Below are 15,703 nucleotides of genomic sequence, written 5' to 3'. Positions count from 1 at the left end.
ATCTATTGGATCTTGGATTTCAATCCCATGGCTTCCCCAATAGCAGCAAGCTGCTGTTGAAACATCTCGTTCTTGTGTTTAATCTGCAACTGTAACTAGGTAACTCGATCTTTGATTATATTTCCTTGGTCCTGGTGGTATGATGAAGGCTCGCCCCCTCCAAACTCATCCATACTCGGCAAAAACTGCCCCATTTGGTTGCTCATACCTTTGCTGGAAAATACCCATACCTCTTTCATCTGTCTTTTGGTCGACAAAGATTGGAATAAGGCTCCGATCTGAGAGGAGAAGGCTGGCGGTACTCCCAAAGGACAGAACTTGACCGATCGGCATCGGGCATCACAGATCTAGACCAATCGCACCGGAAATAGCAGATCGGACCTCGGGCATCACAGATCTGGTCCAGTCAGCGCCGGAAACAGCAGATCGGCGCTCCACAGCTTCGGTCGGCATCGTCTGGACCGGTCGGACCGGTTTTATGCGGCTGGTCGCTGGTTGACCTCTTCTGTGTGCGTCGGAGCCGACATCGCTCGTGCGGCTGAACTGGTTTCGCGCGGCTGGGTCACATCGTCGTTCGCGTGCGGTTGGTTCGAGCAGGTGACGCGTGGCTGGGTGTTTCGGCTGGTGATTAGGTCTTCGAGGGAGTTGGCGACTTCGACGGACACGGCCGGCGGTGGGTAGGGCGGCAGCGGCTGGTCTTCATGGAAGTGAGGAAGAAGGGTTTGGAAGTATCTATCAATGGCTTTTTGGATAATAGTGGTTATATCTGGATTATTGGTTTGGGATTCTCCTATTGGGTTTTCCTCAATGGTGGCCAAGGTTTCGTTAAGGGAATTATTATTAGAAATTGATACAATGGAATACAGTAGACCAACCGTTTAAATAGAGAACAGGGAAACCCTAGGATACAATGAAAAGACAAAAATGCCCCCAGGGCTCAAAACCCTAATTTCAGCAGTTACTATTTTCTTTATGCTCTGATTGGAAGTGTGTATCTTTTACTTCTTCTTTTTTCATTAATTTAACAAGTATTGTTTTCATTAGGGAAAAAAAAAAAAAGAAGAAGGAAACTGTATTTTTTATTTTATTTTATTTTATTTTTTGCTGAAAGAATCACCAAAAAGAAAGAGTGTTTCTGTTGACCTCAACAATAGGAAAAATACGGAAGTATTCTATCGTTCAAAGTTTGTTGAAAGGAAATTTGAAAGTACAGGTACCTTTCTGGATCAAGAATCTTGTGCCTCTCCCTGACCACATTAAACGGATAAAATTCTATACTCCCTTCCCTTCTTATAGCAGTGTTCATAATTCCCTAGGCCAATCACAATGCAATTATCACGTTTATTTTTCTTAAATTACTCTCACTTAATGGCTTTCTAATGACTGTCTTCCTTGTGCTCTCTTCCCTATCAGTTTCCAATTTTATTGTCACTACCTGATGGCAATAAGTTCAATTACAATAATTGTTTAATCAGTTGCAAACTAAATTTAATTAACCCATCGGCAGCCACAACCTCGTATCTGAAATTTTATACTACATATGCCTATTTCCATCTGCTAACTGTATTATGATCAAGTAATAACATGTGCTTCTTTAAATTGAGGAAGCTTAATAAGGTTCATCTCTTTTTATTTTAATAAGACTAAGAAGAAAGGCTTATCAATAATCAATAATGAACACAAACTGCTCTTGTTTAATTTTGATGCCATCTTAGTCTTCGTACATTTGCTTTTTATTTTTTCTAAAAGAATTTACAAGTTCTATATCTTGATACAGATGCACATTATCTGGAAGAATATTTTATTGATTTGCCTCCCGAGCTTTGTCAGTTGAAGATATGTGGTTTTTCAAAAGATATCGGAAGCTCCATATCTTTGTTGCCATCAATTATGCATCGTCTGGAAAATTTGCTTGTTGCTATTGAATTGAAGTGTAGGCTAGCGGCTGCTTTTCCAGCTGGAGCTGAGGTTACTGCTAACAGAGTGGGTTGCTTTGTCATGCGCTTTGAATTTCTCTAGACATTTTGGTCTGTTCATGCCTTTAATAGCTGTGAGTTTTCTTATTAGATTCTGGAAGCACTCACTACTGAGAAGTGCCAGGAACGCATTTCCCTGGAAAGGCTTGAAATACTTGGTGACTCTTTCCTTAAATTTGCTGTAGCAAGGTACCTTTTTCTTACCCACGACAAGTTTGACGAAGGAGAACTTACAAGAAGACGTTCTTATTTAGTGAAAAATTTCAATTTGCTCAAGCTAGCAACTAGAAAGAATTTACAGGTATGATGCATGTGATCTTCAATTCCCTAGGTGCTAAGTTTATTCACCATTTAATTGTTTATGCCTTCTGTTTTCCTTAAAAACGTAAACAGAAACTGAACTTTTGCTCTGTTTAGAATTTGTTATTATGATTCCTCTGTTAGTTACTATGTACTCTCCGAAGTCAGGTTGTTAGTAATTGTTTGATCATGCGTCCTATGAGTTGAAAGATTGGTGTTGAAAAATCTGGAGCATCAGTTGTGGGCAAGTTAATCTGACTTTTAGTTGCTCTATTATTCCTTTACTTCGATTAGGGATGACATCAGTGTAATAAAAGTGATATCTGTTTTATCTATTTGGGGAACTTTGATGATGGATCTTCAGATTTAGTATTTGATTTTATTATAACAATTCTGTAGATTCAGTGAAAAGAACCTGTTAGGTCAAATCTCAATGACCATTAGCAAATATTTATTGTAAGCACTTCTTTAACAATCGGGCTCAAGTCAAATAATGGAAAATTGCGTATATATATATCCTGAGATTGATCAACAGATGTTGACATTTATGATTTCCTCTTTTTTCTTTGGATAGGCGTTGGCATTTATTAGTCAGTTGATTACACGCATTCCATGGATCATAATATCAGTGCATGTATCATTTCTTTCTTCAGGTATACATACGTGACCAGCCATTTGAACCTAGTCAATTTTATTTACTTGGTCGTCCTTGCCCAAGAATTTGTAACGAGGAAACTAGAAAAGATATCCATTCTCACGATGATGCAACAAACACAAGAGCCAGTGAGACCAAGTGTAGCAAAGGCCATCACTGGTTACAAAAGAAAACTATCAGTGATGTGGTTGAAGCTCTGGTAGGAGCATTCCTAGTCGACAGTGGCTTCAAAGCTGCAATTGCATTCCTCAAATGGATCGGCATACAAGTAGAATTTGAATCTTCACTAGTTACCGATGCTCTCATGGCAAGCAATAATTATGTCCTACTTGCAGATAGGACAGACATCTCTGCATTTCAAGATTCATTAGGTCATCAATTTCTCCATAAAGGTCTGCTGCTGCAGGCACTTGTACATCCTTCTTACCACAAGCATGGAGGAGGTTGTTACCAGGTATGAACTCTCTCTTTCCATCTCAAATGGTACGCTATAATCTGCATTTCTACTTGCAATTTCTTGTATTTCTACTTAATATTGCTATATTATGGATCTTGGCCGGTTTGACCAGAGATTAGAGTTTCTTGGAGATGCTGTCCTGGATTACTTGATCACGTCATATCTATATTCAGCATATCCTAAGCTGAAGCCAGGTCAATTGACAGATTTGAGATCAGTGTTTGTGAGGAATGAGGCTTTTGCCAATGTTACGGTAGATAGATTCTTCTACAAGTTTCTGCTTTGTGATTCTACTAGCCTTCTAAGTGATATAAAAAGTTATGTAGACTTCATCAAATCACCTTCTGAAAGGGATTCACTTGAGCAGCCGAGATGTCCAAAGGTATTTGATACACATCAAACGCATATTTTCAAACAATACGAGGACTATCATGTGGACTTTTCTTGTGACTAGGGATATCTGTCCAATGAAGTTCAGTCTCTAGATCATACAATTTCACTATTTTTTTCATTCCAATTATATCTTTCAGTGACCCTCTTGCCCTCTTAGAAAGAAAAAGGTTTCTTCTTTTTCATGATTATTTTATTTAGAAGCAATTGAAATCCCATTTGCAAACACGAGCATAACTCAACTGTCATGAATACGTACTATCAACTTTGAGATTTGAGGTTCAATCTCTCACCCCACGTATTATCAAAAAGAAGAAGAAAAAAAAATAGGCATTCCGTTTACTGGAGTTGTAAAAGAACCCTTGTTTTCAAATCTCTCATGTCTTTATATACGTAATTCCTGACAAAAAGATGTTTTATTTTTTACATCTTTCAATTAATGGAGAGTGCTAAGGGTTTAGGAAATGACTGTCATGTTGGAGTAGAGAGGGAAGTACTTCCTTTTGTTCGCTAATTTCAGTGCTGCATCTTACATTGCAGGCTTTGGGAGACTTGGTTGAATCTAGTGTTGGGGCCGTTCTTGTTGATACAGGGTTTGACATGAACTATGTTTGGAAGATAATGTTATCTTTTGTGGACCCTATTATGAGCTTTTCAGGCTTCCAGCTTAGTCCTATTCGGGATCTAATAGAATTTTGTCAAAATTGTGGCTGGAAACTTGAGTTTAATTCATCAAAAATGGAAGGATATTATTCAGTTAAAGCAGAGGTGAAAGGAGGCAACTTTCATGACACTGCCTCTGCAGCCAACCGCCGAAAGAAAGATGCCGAGAAAATTGCTGCCAACTTAATACTCACAAAGCTGAAGGTGGATATTAGTATAAAACACTTCTATTTTATGCCAAAGAACTATCTGCATTATTTTTCTTTACTATAAAAAGGCATTGAATAGTTGTGGCAACAATCTGAATCAATTGATCTTTTTGGTTTTTCTTGTCCCTAAATATATTGCTGTGTCAATTACTTCTAGATTAAAGATTTCTGGGAGTTGGATTTCTATGGGATACGTCAAAAGAAAAAGAACATCTCAGAGCTTAGTTCAGATATTATATGTTGTTGGTCAACTTTCTATTTTGTCGTCTCTTTTGACCCCTTCCGGTGTAGTATTTTGAGTTGGATAGATCAAATAACTTTAGTTGTCTTTAGGAGCAAAGAATCTCTCAACTCTGGAGTTTAGATCTTCTTGGAACTAATGTATTGTCATTGTGAGTCGGAATGTTTGAGGACAAGAGAAAACAAAATCAAGGTTTAAGTTAAAAAAAAATTTGATTCGCAGTCTGATCAACTATTTCGATTATTTATATTTATACCTGTATTACTAGTACATGTCTTTTCCTTCTAAATGGTTTTAGCAAATTTCTAAACATATTGCTGCAGGCAAAAGGATTTCTACCTGAGGTCAATTCATTAGAAGAGATCTTAAAGTCAAGCAGCAGGATGGAACCTAAATTGATTGGTTATGATGAAACGCCCTTCGGCATGGTCGATCAAGTTGACAATGGACTTGAAACAATAAATGGGCCAGAATTTTCTAATGCTGACTTAAATCCTCGTGTGCACCGTGAAGTTGACAATTCTCATCCAGTTCACATTACACGGATAAGCAGAACGCCGGTTTCTTCATCTGTAGCTGCGGGAGAACAACTGAAGCCTAGCATGGCCTTGGAAGGTCATGATAGTCCAGCAGACTTGCAGTCATCATCAGGTAGTCAGGGTTGGAAATGGTTTGGTTCGGTTCGGTTTGAAACCGAACCGAACCAAACCGAATTTTCTAATATATAAAACTGAATCGAACCAATTTATTAGTTCAAACCAAACAGAACCAAACCACATGTATACAGTTCGGTTCGGTTTCAAATTTGGTTTTGGCATTTTAAAAAAATGTATGTTATATTTTTTTAATTAAAAAAAGGGTTTGGTTTTAAATTCAGTTTTACTCTTTCTTTGAATATATAAATATATAAATAAATAAATATATGTATATATTAGTTAAAAACGGTTCGGTCTCAAATTCAGTTTTTGAAATTGAAACCAAACTGAACCAAATTAGTTTGGTTTCAAAATTTCTTCAAACCGGACCTAACCACATTTTTCGAAGTTTTTGGTTCGGTTTTAGAAATGGTTTGGTTTTTGCGGTTTGAATGACCACTCCTAAGGTAGATACCTACCTTGACGCTACTATTCTTGGAGAGTTGTTAAGATTATGTGTCGAATTATTTTCTAATGCAGAGTGATCTTTTTAGGTTGGTCGGGGAAAACAACGGCAAGATCCCGGCTGTATGAAATCTGTGCTGCAAACCATTGGAATCGCCCTTCATTTGATTGTATGAATGAGGAAGGACCAAGCCATTTAAAGATGTAAGTCCTTGATGAATGGTACAATCTGGGAATAGGCATAGCAGAAGAAATGGAAAAGGCTGGATTTTGTAGTCTGGTTTTTAGAATGTTCTATTAGACTTACCATTCTTAAAAGTAGGAAGTGAGATTATGATTCAATCTTCTTGCAGGTTTACTTACAAGGTTGTTTTAGAGATGGAAGAAGCCCCTGATACGATTTTCGAATTTGTCGGAGCACCTCATTTGAGAAAGAAGGCTGCAGCCGAGCATGCGGCCGAAGCAGCTCTTTGGTACTTGAAGAAGGCAGGATACTTGCCTGAGACAGATTGTTGATACAATAACGACTGAAAGCCATTCCCTGCGGATAGCCAATGTGCAACTGTAGTAGAATAGAGCCATATGAATAGCCATAAAGATTGTATAGAAAAAAAGTACACTATTTTATCAATTCAGGGCGGGAGTCTTGTGTACGTAGTTAATTCTGTAATTAACCATTTATTACGTGTTGTAACTTGTAAGGTGTAAGTTTTGGACAAATCTGGTAAAATGTAATACTCATTATTATTAAATCTGATTAAATACGAATTTAGTCCCAACTTAAAGTTTCTATCTGTTTGATTTTATTATAGATTTGGTCCCTAAAAGTTTGATATTTTACCTATTCTTTTATTTTTTTTTTTTGATTTAACAATGTTGTTGAAGATTTCAATCTCTAACTTTTTAGTTAAGAGTGCAAGCAAGTTGAATTACGTTCGTGTTGTTATTATTACTATCATTATTTTTTGATTTAACAAAATGTAAAGTAATATCATTTATTCTTTTATTGCCCTTTTAATCAAGCTTTCTAGGAAAACATGCTATGTTGAAGAGAGTATTCCCACATAATCATTCATTGGGATGAGCTCAATTGATTTGTCACTTAATATAGGTAATGGATTGAGATGTAGGATCTAGAGAGTTGTTTGGTATGTTGTTATTTATCATATTTGGTGCTAATATAATTTTTGTGTCTATAGAACTATATTGCATCTTCCCCAAATGATTAGTAAGGTTATGTGCTTTGAGGTCTTTCTTTCTATCAATGTCTGGGTTCTTGTTTCTCTTAATTCCTTTGGTTATGTTTTTATCTTAATTGTATTTTGACCTCGGATTGTGAGATTCTTCTCGTTTTGTTGCAATTCAATCCGTTTTAATGAATTGAATTTATGTGGCACCAAACCCAATCTAAATCGTATGCAATGCAATCATATGATTAGAAAGAAAAAAAAAAAGAACAAAAGAAAAAAAAAAGTGTTTTGTGGTATTCTTATTTGTATGAAAATATAAAATCGTTATATTAAAAAAGAAGTGTAACCCAAAGATTGAGGATTCAAACACCCGATTATGGTGTGTGTGAGTCAAGGTTCCACCTTTCAGCCTGCCGCTCCGTTGTTAGCACTTTCTTCTCTCTCAGCGCTTCCTCGGAGGTTCTTCTTCAACATTTTCCTTCTTTTCGGTTCTACTACAACATGTAAATACTCACAGAGTGGCATTCTTTTATAGGTACGCAGTGCTTGGAGCTGGTTTTGCTGGGCTTTCGGTTACTTGGCATCTCTTGAAGGTACGGTTCTGTGGGCTCTGTTTTTCAACACTTTGCTTTGGCTGCATACATTGTTTTCTTCTTCAAACCTTCTTTCTGGTTGTTGGATTGTGGTTTTTGTGTATGAATTGGCAATTGGAATTTGTTCTACTCACTGGAGTTCATTCGATGGATTTCTTACATTTTTACGTGTTTGGTGACTGTCTCTTATGATTTGTGATTGCACGAGGATATATACATTTATGAAATATATTCCTTCAATTCTGTCAGCCATCCATTCAATGTCGTATTGAACCTTCGTAGCCCTTCAATTCTTATTCGCCTTAGGGTGGAGGGCATTTTGTCTCTAAGGTTCTATCCATAAGCATTGAGCCAAAAACCTAAAAATGGGGTCTCACATAATCATAAATTTAGTTAACTGGACATATTTCTGAGAGTTTACTACTTCATGGAATGCTTCAAGCTTGTACCAAATGATCGATCTTTCTTCTGCTGGCATTCTTTGGGTTTTATCAAAGCTAGAGTTGATATGAATTGTAGGGTAAAATGAATGATTCTTCACATATCTCCATAACGTTATGATATTGTTAGCTATGCATGACTCGCTTTTGTTTCACCCAAAGTCTCGTGCCTGTAGAGATGTTATCCATCAGTTATATATCCTTGTTCTTCTTATCTAGTCAACGTAGGTTCTCAACACTTATTACTTAATATTTCATCTTATTATGTTTATTGCAGCTGTGTCCTAAGGATGTACCTTTACATATTGACATCTATGACGGAGTTGGCATTGGTGGAGGGGCATCTGGAGTCGCTGGAGGGCTTCTTCACCCTTATTCTCCTAAAGGTTCCAACAACCTTGTTAGTTACTTTACCTCCATTGTGAAAATTGGCCCTTGGATGTGGCTAACCCCTTGTAATTATGTCAGTTAAACTTCTTTGGGAAGGTGCCGAGTGTTGGGCTGAGTGCTTAAAACTTTTGAGCGTTGCAGAATCAGCAGTTCACCCCAAAGAGTTGGATAGTGAGAGGGATGAATGTCAGAATATGAATGAATTCATTGTTCTAAGACGGTCTGTTACTTCATTTCTTTCAGCTTCGGAGATATATACATATACTTATCTTTTCGTCTAGATATTCCCATCACTTAAAGATCTATTTAATTATCATTTTTCTGGTGATAGCAGCAGATGATGCATTGCATGCTAATGGTTTATTTTATTTACTTTAGGGGCATCTTGAGGCCTGCAATCAGCTTGAAGAATTTGATGGTGTTAAAAGAAGTATATTTCATCTCCTTGCCTCTATTGTTCATTACTCTAATTAGAACGTCTTAACAGTGGTTGATAGTGTTACTTCATTTATGTAACTAGAATGCTCAGAACAGCCTCGATAGCTGCATGATAGAAACAATTGATGAGGATGCTGCCCGAAATCTCGTTCCTAAGCTTAATGTTCCTCTAAATACAGCTTTTTATATGCCTCAAGCTGTAAATATCAATTCTCAACGTTATCTTGAGGTCACAACTTCAAAGCCAATTGATACTTGAATTTTGCTTCCATTTATTATATGATCTCAAAACAAATCTTTGATCTTTTTTTCTTCCCAATCTTGTGGCTAGGCACTATTTATAGCATGTGAAAATCTGACCAGGGAAACATCCACCTCAGGTTTCAGTCATAAGGAGTTGTATTTGAAGAAGAAATCTATTAATGAACTGCGTGAACTAGAAGGCAAGTGAAATTTCTCGAGCCAAAGCTTCTCTTGGAATTGAACTATTTCTTATGTGATAAAACTTTCTGGAAAACTTGCAGGGACATACGATGCTGTGATTGTTTGTCTAGGTGCCAAAATGGTCATGCTTCCTGAACTTACTGGAAAACTTCCTTTGAGAACTTGCAGAGGTGTAGTTGCTCATTTTCAGCTACAGAATGATATCAGGTATAATTATTTGATTTTGAAATTCCAAGAAACACATTGATACTTTTTTTGTTTGTCTGATATCTGGTATAATACTATAGTTCCAGCAATGCATACCCAGAGCTTGGGCCTTCTATATTGTCAGATGCATGGCTAGCCATACAAGGTCCTAGAAGTTTATGTATGGGTTCAACATGGGAATGGAAATCAACAAATTCATCACCTGAAGTTTCAGAAGAGGAAAGTTCAAGAGCGCTTGCCGAACTTTTACCAAAGGTGTCTGCCATTTATCCCTCAATAAAGGAGTGGAGTTTCATAAAAGCAAGGGCTGGTCTTAGGGCAATGCCACCACTCACACCTCATGGATCTCTTCCACTTATGGGTTGTATAGATGAGATCGTAAGACACAACAGCTCTTGCAAGTACTGGTTATTTGGAGGGCTTGGTTCAAGAGGATTATTGTACCATGGTTGGCTTGGGAAATTAACAGCGCAGGCTGTGCTTTCATGTAATGAAGAACTAATTCCATCTGAATTAACCTCTTGGAAGAAAATAATTAGTTAATTCATTCTCTGTCCCCATTTATTCTCGCCCTCTTTCTTCAGATGCTACTAGATCCTGTCTGATTCGGAAGGACCATTATTCAAAAATCTTTTTTCGAGAGCTTAGTCTTAGAGCCATTAATATCACAGATAGGTTGCAATGGTGGATGCCCTATAATCATATTTCTCTCTCGTAGTCATGATGCACCTTGTATGAATATGGTGCTAAATATCTAGGTCATTTATTCGACTTATAGATTGCAACAGCCAATGCCCTGTAATCATCTTTCCCCCTTAAGGTGCACCATGTGTGAATCTAGTGCTGAATATCTAGGTCATCTATTTTTGCATCTCGTTTTTTGGCAAGGTCTCCTGTGGGATTTTGGTCTTCTGCTTTTAATTATTTTATGGAGAGGGTTAAATTTACTACTTACTTTTGGTGCAAATCATAAGAGCTTTTTGTTCATTTTAGTCTTCCTTATCTAATCTTTAATTGGAGAACTCTATTGTAATTCACTAATAGGTGTTTGCAGTTTCGTTTCCTTTTGAAATTGTTTCTTCATTTAAAAAAACACACACACACAACATCTTCAGTAGCCTCTTTTTCACCAGTTTTTATAGGGTCTTTCCTCTACTAACTTCTTCCTAATTAGGAATCAGTTCAAATGGTAACAAACTCTCTTTAACAAATCCCTGAAAAGACCGTCACTTGTTTCATACCGAAGCATCCAAAGCAGCTAGAAAAAAGCGTGAACAAAATCTCTCTTAACAAATGAAGTGAGTAGTCGACCTAGCCAAATAAAAATTATATAAAATTTACATGGCAAAGTTCATTTGCTAATGAGCAGAGTCTACAAAATTCATTCCTGCGATTCACCCCATGAAATCCAATTGCAAGAAGGTAACTCTTCTACCTAGAAAGTACTTGTTGGTTGTTAGCACTGAATAGAGATGGGAATAATTCATGTACAAAATTCTTATCCTGAGAACTCCGCCGCAAGCAAATTATATATCTTGATTCATTGTCCACATATAAACCTGGCCCCCACTCGTGGCTGCTGCTAATATTCCAACATCATAAGGGTGCGCATCAAACCTGCACGGTATTGCCGATATGTTGGGGCTCTGCAAAACGAACACTCTCTTCCGATGTGCCCGTGAAATAACATCTACTGCTCTCTTCATATTTCCAATGAAAATGTACGAGTCATCCCAACCCCATATTGCTCTGCTTCCAAATAGATGGATGTCGTTAAATCTTCTAATAGAGGAAAAAAAATTGAAGCCTACTTATCATGAAAAAAGGGAGAATAAAACAGCAATTAAAGGACAACATGCATAATATCACTAAAAAACAAGATCGCTTATATTTCAGCCCAAGAACCACACTCAAGTCCCTTATTGTAGGGTTTGCTAATAATTGAAGATACCATTATTTCGTGCGTCAGTGTGTAACTAGGGATGCAGAATGGCATCTGAAAATCCAATTACAGAAACTTTATGCAGTAAATTATTCATATGTTGACAACATCATATGGAAAATTGAAGAAAATTACCATTCATATATAAGAACACGGGGGTCAAACATTTGCAAATTTAACATAATAAGAAAATAAGACGCTTAATAAAAGAAATTAGTGAGATGTTTTCATTCTTTTGGCACAAGATTCAAATATTGATATCAACATACGAGAAAACGAGTCATTCATTTCCTCAAGAAAGAAAAGTCATTCATATATAAATTTAAAATATCTCAATGAGTAGAGCTAAGATGAATCGCACCAAGTAAATTTCAGATGGAAATGAAAAGGGAAAAAATTAAAGGGAAGTGATAAGGACGGGTACAAAACTTACCTGAAAGAAGAAATCCACCTGCCTGTCTGATTATCATGCGGTATCAGCGAAAAATCTTTGAAATTAACTCCACCAGATATACCAACATTGTCGTCAAAACTATACGAAATGAAACATATTAATCCCACAACTTTCAAATAATACTATTAAGCCATGAAATCCTACCTACAACAACATCCGCCTAAATTCAGTGCTTTGCGGTGGGGTGGGGTGGAGGACATGGGATCATGAACAATTCATCATTCTTCTGACGTAACAATAAAAGAGCCTTAGTTTAAATTGAATGCATGAAGTGCAATTTCAAAATAGTTTTTTGGTAAAAGAAACATTTCATCAATAAATGAAATCAGGGGAGAACCCACACGAAGTGCAATTTCAAAATAGTTAAGCGCACAACATTTAGAAAATTTTAAGTCGTTGCCATAAGCAATCATTTTTGTTCCGATGTAGCAATAACAGAGCCATCGTTTGAAATTACTGCTTGAACTGTAAATTCAAAAAAAAAAAAAAGATAAGAAACTGTAATTTCAAAATAGCTGTGAGGCATTTAAAAATTTCCACTGCCTAGGACACATTATTGAACCTGAGCTATAGGATATGATTGATTTATTCTCTCTTTTACCCTCTTTGCTGATTCTGTTACTACAGTTTCCCTATCAAAAAGTTTCAAAAGATGACCAATTTACCTAGTAGTTGCAAGAAAGCGACCAGAGGGTGAGAAGTAAGCAGAATGAATCGCCCTTTTGTGACTGATCGTCATCAAGGTTTCGAGCTTTTCAGCATTAACGCTTCTCAAATCCCAAATACAGGCAGTTCCATCACTAGAACTAGTAGCCATGATGTTGCAATTTTCTACATTAAAATCGATGGAATTGATCCTATCTTCATGCAACGTCCATTCCATTGGGCAGTTTCCAGTCCTTTTATCCCATATTCTCAACCCTCCACGACCCTCAGCAAAATATAAGCAGTTTGCATCATTTGATTGTTGAGAGAGAGAGTATATAGTATCTTCATTATGATACACAAGATCAAACATCTCTCTCTCTGCATCCATCAATCGTATAAATCCATCATAGCAACTGGTATAAACCTGAAATCATGACACAAGAATCATAATTAGCAGATCCAAAACTAATTGCATAATACACAAGATTCATAGCGGTGCAATGTTCAGAATTTAGTTCCTAAACCATAAAAAATATGTTGACTAAGAAAATGACGAGCCGCTGTAAACCTCCTTGCAAAATCTTCCACGTCAACCATCCAAACTTACCAACAGATGATTTCTCCTTGATTAAAAACTGCATTTTCGATCACTCATGCACATTCCAAAACTATTATCTTCTTTGGTCAAATAGCTGGTTCATAACCGACCACTGAGAAATGCCATTAAATACAAAAGGCAAGAAAACAACTCAAGAAGCAATTCTACAATTAACTGGAACTATATTGATACATGAAGACTACTTCCTCCTATGCCTAACTGAACGTTTTCCATCACAAGAGAAACTTAAGATCGCATGCCAAAAAGTAAAATAATGGAATTTTACGATAAAACCTATTGAAAACCATACTAACTTTTCTCACACAGAATGAATTGTTGTCCGCATGAACCTGGAACTTTTTCATGCTAACAACAGATCACAAAAAATAACAGATATTTCAAAAGATCAAATGCAGAAAAGCATTCTTAATTTTTAAAATCTTCCTAGAATCTCCAGGATGAATGGTACCTTCGACAATGCATGTCGTTGAATTGAAATCCCAGAAATGGGACCCGAATGAGGGTGATATAAATAAACTCCATTTCCTTCCTCTGCCTCGTGATCAGCATTCCAAAACCCAACATCCCCAAACTTGTTACCTACAACAATCATTCTAGAATCACGACAAGGGAAAAACCTCACTGCCATTATTCTCCCAGGCACAACCCGAGCTATGTTGTCGGCATTCAGAACCAAAGACGCAGGCTTTAAGCAACTTCCATCATTCTTATGTTTGTGATCTTTAATGTCACAGGTAAGTTCTTCAGTCTCTCTCTTAACTAAATTCGAATAATTATCAATAGGCCCCATCTTCAAACAACTCCCATCTCCCCCTCCTTCAGTCTTAATCTCATTTGAATCCTTAACATCATCTTTCACTGACCTACACAACAGAGATTTATTCGAAATACCCAAAATTGATTCAATCAAAGACCGATGAGACTCCCTCTCACTACAAACTTCAATCATTTCAAGAGGGCCTAAAACGGGAGGCGAAGGCTTGGACTTGGTATCTGACTTCCGAATCTTAGTAGCCGGCTCAGTAGGATCATCTACGACCTTTTTGGCATCGGGGGGAATTCCTCTAGCGCGCAAAGAGCGCCGTAAAACCATTGGAGTCTCATTTTTAGGTTTGGTTTTCGGATAAACCTTTTCCGATTTGGTTTCGACTCTGGAAGGGGAATAACAAAGGGATCACAAACAAAACAGAATAAAACGAAGTAGGATAAAGAGATTAGCACAGAGAGTGAGCGAACGAGATAGAGAAAGAAAGATACCTTTGACGCTTGGAGGCAGCGGAGAGTTCAGAGGCTTTGGATTGAAGCTTGAGGGCGGCCATCATTTCATCGTTGCGGCGAATGTTCTCGAGCCTCTGGCGCTCGTATTCAGTGAGAGCTTGAGCAGCCATGGGAAATGGCTAAAGGATTTTAGGGCAGAAGCAGAAGCAGAATTTGGAATTTGGAAGGGATTATTGTATTTATATACAGTTCGCGTTGGCGGGAAAAACACACTACGGCGGGACTTCAGTGACTACGTTGTCTATTTAATCGCCACGTCACTCTCATACTCTGTGGTTAAAATATTTTTGTTCGTGGAATAATTTCAACCACATATCTCTAGTTATTTTAAATGTCAATTATGCTCGATTTGGTTTCTTGAATAATAATTTTAGTTTTTTTTTTTTTTATAAATATTAGAATAAATATCAATTTATACCTCTAAACTTTAGAGTTATATCAATTTAAACCTTAAATTTTTATAAATGTATCAATTTAAATCATAAACTTTCGTAATTGTATCAATTTAAACCCTCAATTATGTTTTATTTTGATACACTTATAAAAATTTGGTATTTAACTTGATATATTCATAAAAAATCAGGATTTAAATTGATACAACTTCCATTTAAATTGTACCAACTCTTAAAGTTCAGATTTTAATCGATACAATTATAAAATTTTAGAATTTAAATTAATATAACTTCCAAAATTTAGGAATATAAATTGATATTTGCCCTAAATATCATGACATAAGTTTGGTCATAAATTGTATTTTCTTAGTCCATTTAATTTTCATTCATCAAATGTTAGGGTAAGAGATTCAACTTAAATGTAACTAGAAATGGTTGTAAATGGCAACTAAAAGAAGTTTGTTGAGTGTTGTATTTATTTATTGATTAATCTTTTTTTATACATTGTATTTTACATTATCTTTTACTTTTACCAAATTTTGGTATCTAAATTTTCATAAACATTTTCACATATTCACTATATTGTGAATGAATTAATGAAAACAAAAGGTGAATGTAATATTAATAAAAAATTATTAAAAAATACAAAATGTTGGATTCTTTTTTATGTACTTTTT

The 15,703-nt window shown here is 36.4% G+C and overlaps 3 protein-coding genes across 5 annotated transcripts in view; 2 read left to right on the top strand and 1 right to left on the bottom strand.

The window, feature by feature from the left end:
* Positions 1-6,783, top strand: part of LOC120071539 (dicer-like protein 4) — a 27,317-nt gene extending 20,534 nt beyond the window's left edge. For all 3 annotated transcript variants that reach the window (XM_039023866.1, XM_039023867.1, XM_039023868.1), the window contains 8 exons: positions 1,778-1,983; positions 2,068-2,277; positions 2,930-3,385; positions 3,501-3,770; positions 4,319-4,645; positions 5,215-5,542; positions 6,081-6,195; positions 6,345-6,783. In XM_039023866.1, the coding sequence (XP_038879794.1) occupies positions 1,778-1,983; positions 2,068-2,277; positions 2,930-3,385; positions 3,501-3,770; positions 4,319-4,645; positions 5,215-5,542; positions 6,081-6,195; positions 6,345-6,507 (2,075 nt within the window). In that variant the 3' untranslated portion in view covers positions 6,508-6,783. The remainder of the gene's footprint in view (positions 1-1,777; positions 1,984-2,067; positions 2,278-2,929; positions 3,386-3,500; positions 3,771-4,318; positions 4,646-5,214; positions 5,543-6,080; positions 6,196-6,344) is intronic.
* Positions 6,784-7,384: 601 nt separating this feature from the next.
* Positions 7,385-10,261, top strand: LOC120071512. The gene is made up of 9 exons (XM_039023835.1): positions 7,385-7,640; positions 7,717-7,774; positions 8,492-8,600; positions 8,683-8,824; positions 8,983-9,034; positions 9,125-9,271; positions 9,374-9,485; positions 9,567-9,693; positions 9,774-10,261. The coding sequence occupies exons 1-9, from the start codon at positions 7,558-7,560 to the stop codon at positions 10,234-10,236; spliced, it is 1,293 nt and encodes a 430-aa protein (XP_038879763.1). The 5' UTR covers positions 7,385-7,557; the 3' UTR covers positions 10,237-10,261.
* A 721-nt stretch (positions 10,262-10,982) lies between these two features.
* Positions 10,983-14,808, bottom strand: LOC120070628 (WD repeat-containing protein 76). The gene is made up of 5 exons (XM_039022447.1): positions 14,614-14,808; positions 13,805-14,507; positions 12,755-13,161; positions 12,069-12,167; positions 10,983-11,442 (listed from the first exon to the last, which is right to left on the bottom strand). The coding sequence occupies exons 1-5, from the start codon at positions 14,742-14,744 to the stop codon at positions 11,220-11,222; spliced, it is 1,563 nt and encodes a 520-aa protein (XP_038878375.1). The 5' UTR covers positions 14,745-14,808; the 3' UTR covers positions 10,983-11,219.
* Between the last annotated feature and the right edge of the window lie 895 nt (positions 14,809-15,703).

The sequence above is a fragment of the Benincasa hispida genome, chromosome 2 (genome assembly GCF_009727055.1).
Source record: "Benincasa hispida cultivar B227 chromosome 2, ASM972705v1, whole genome shotgun sequence".
NCBI classification, from domain to species: domain Eukaryota; kingdom Viridiplantae; phylum Streptophyta; class Magnoliopsida; order Cucurbitales; family Cucurbitaceae; genus Benincasa; species Benincasa hispida.
The sequence above is the reverse complement of the archived record's forward strand: the minus strand, read 5'-3'. Positions and strand labels throughout refer to the sequence as shown.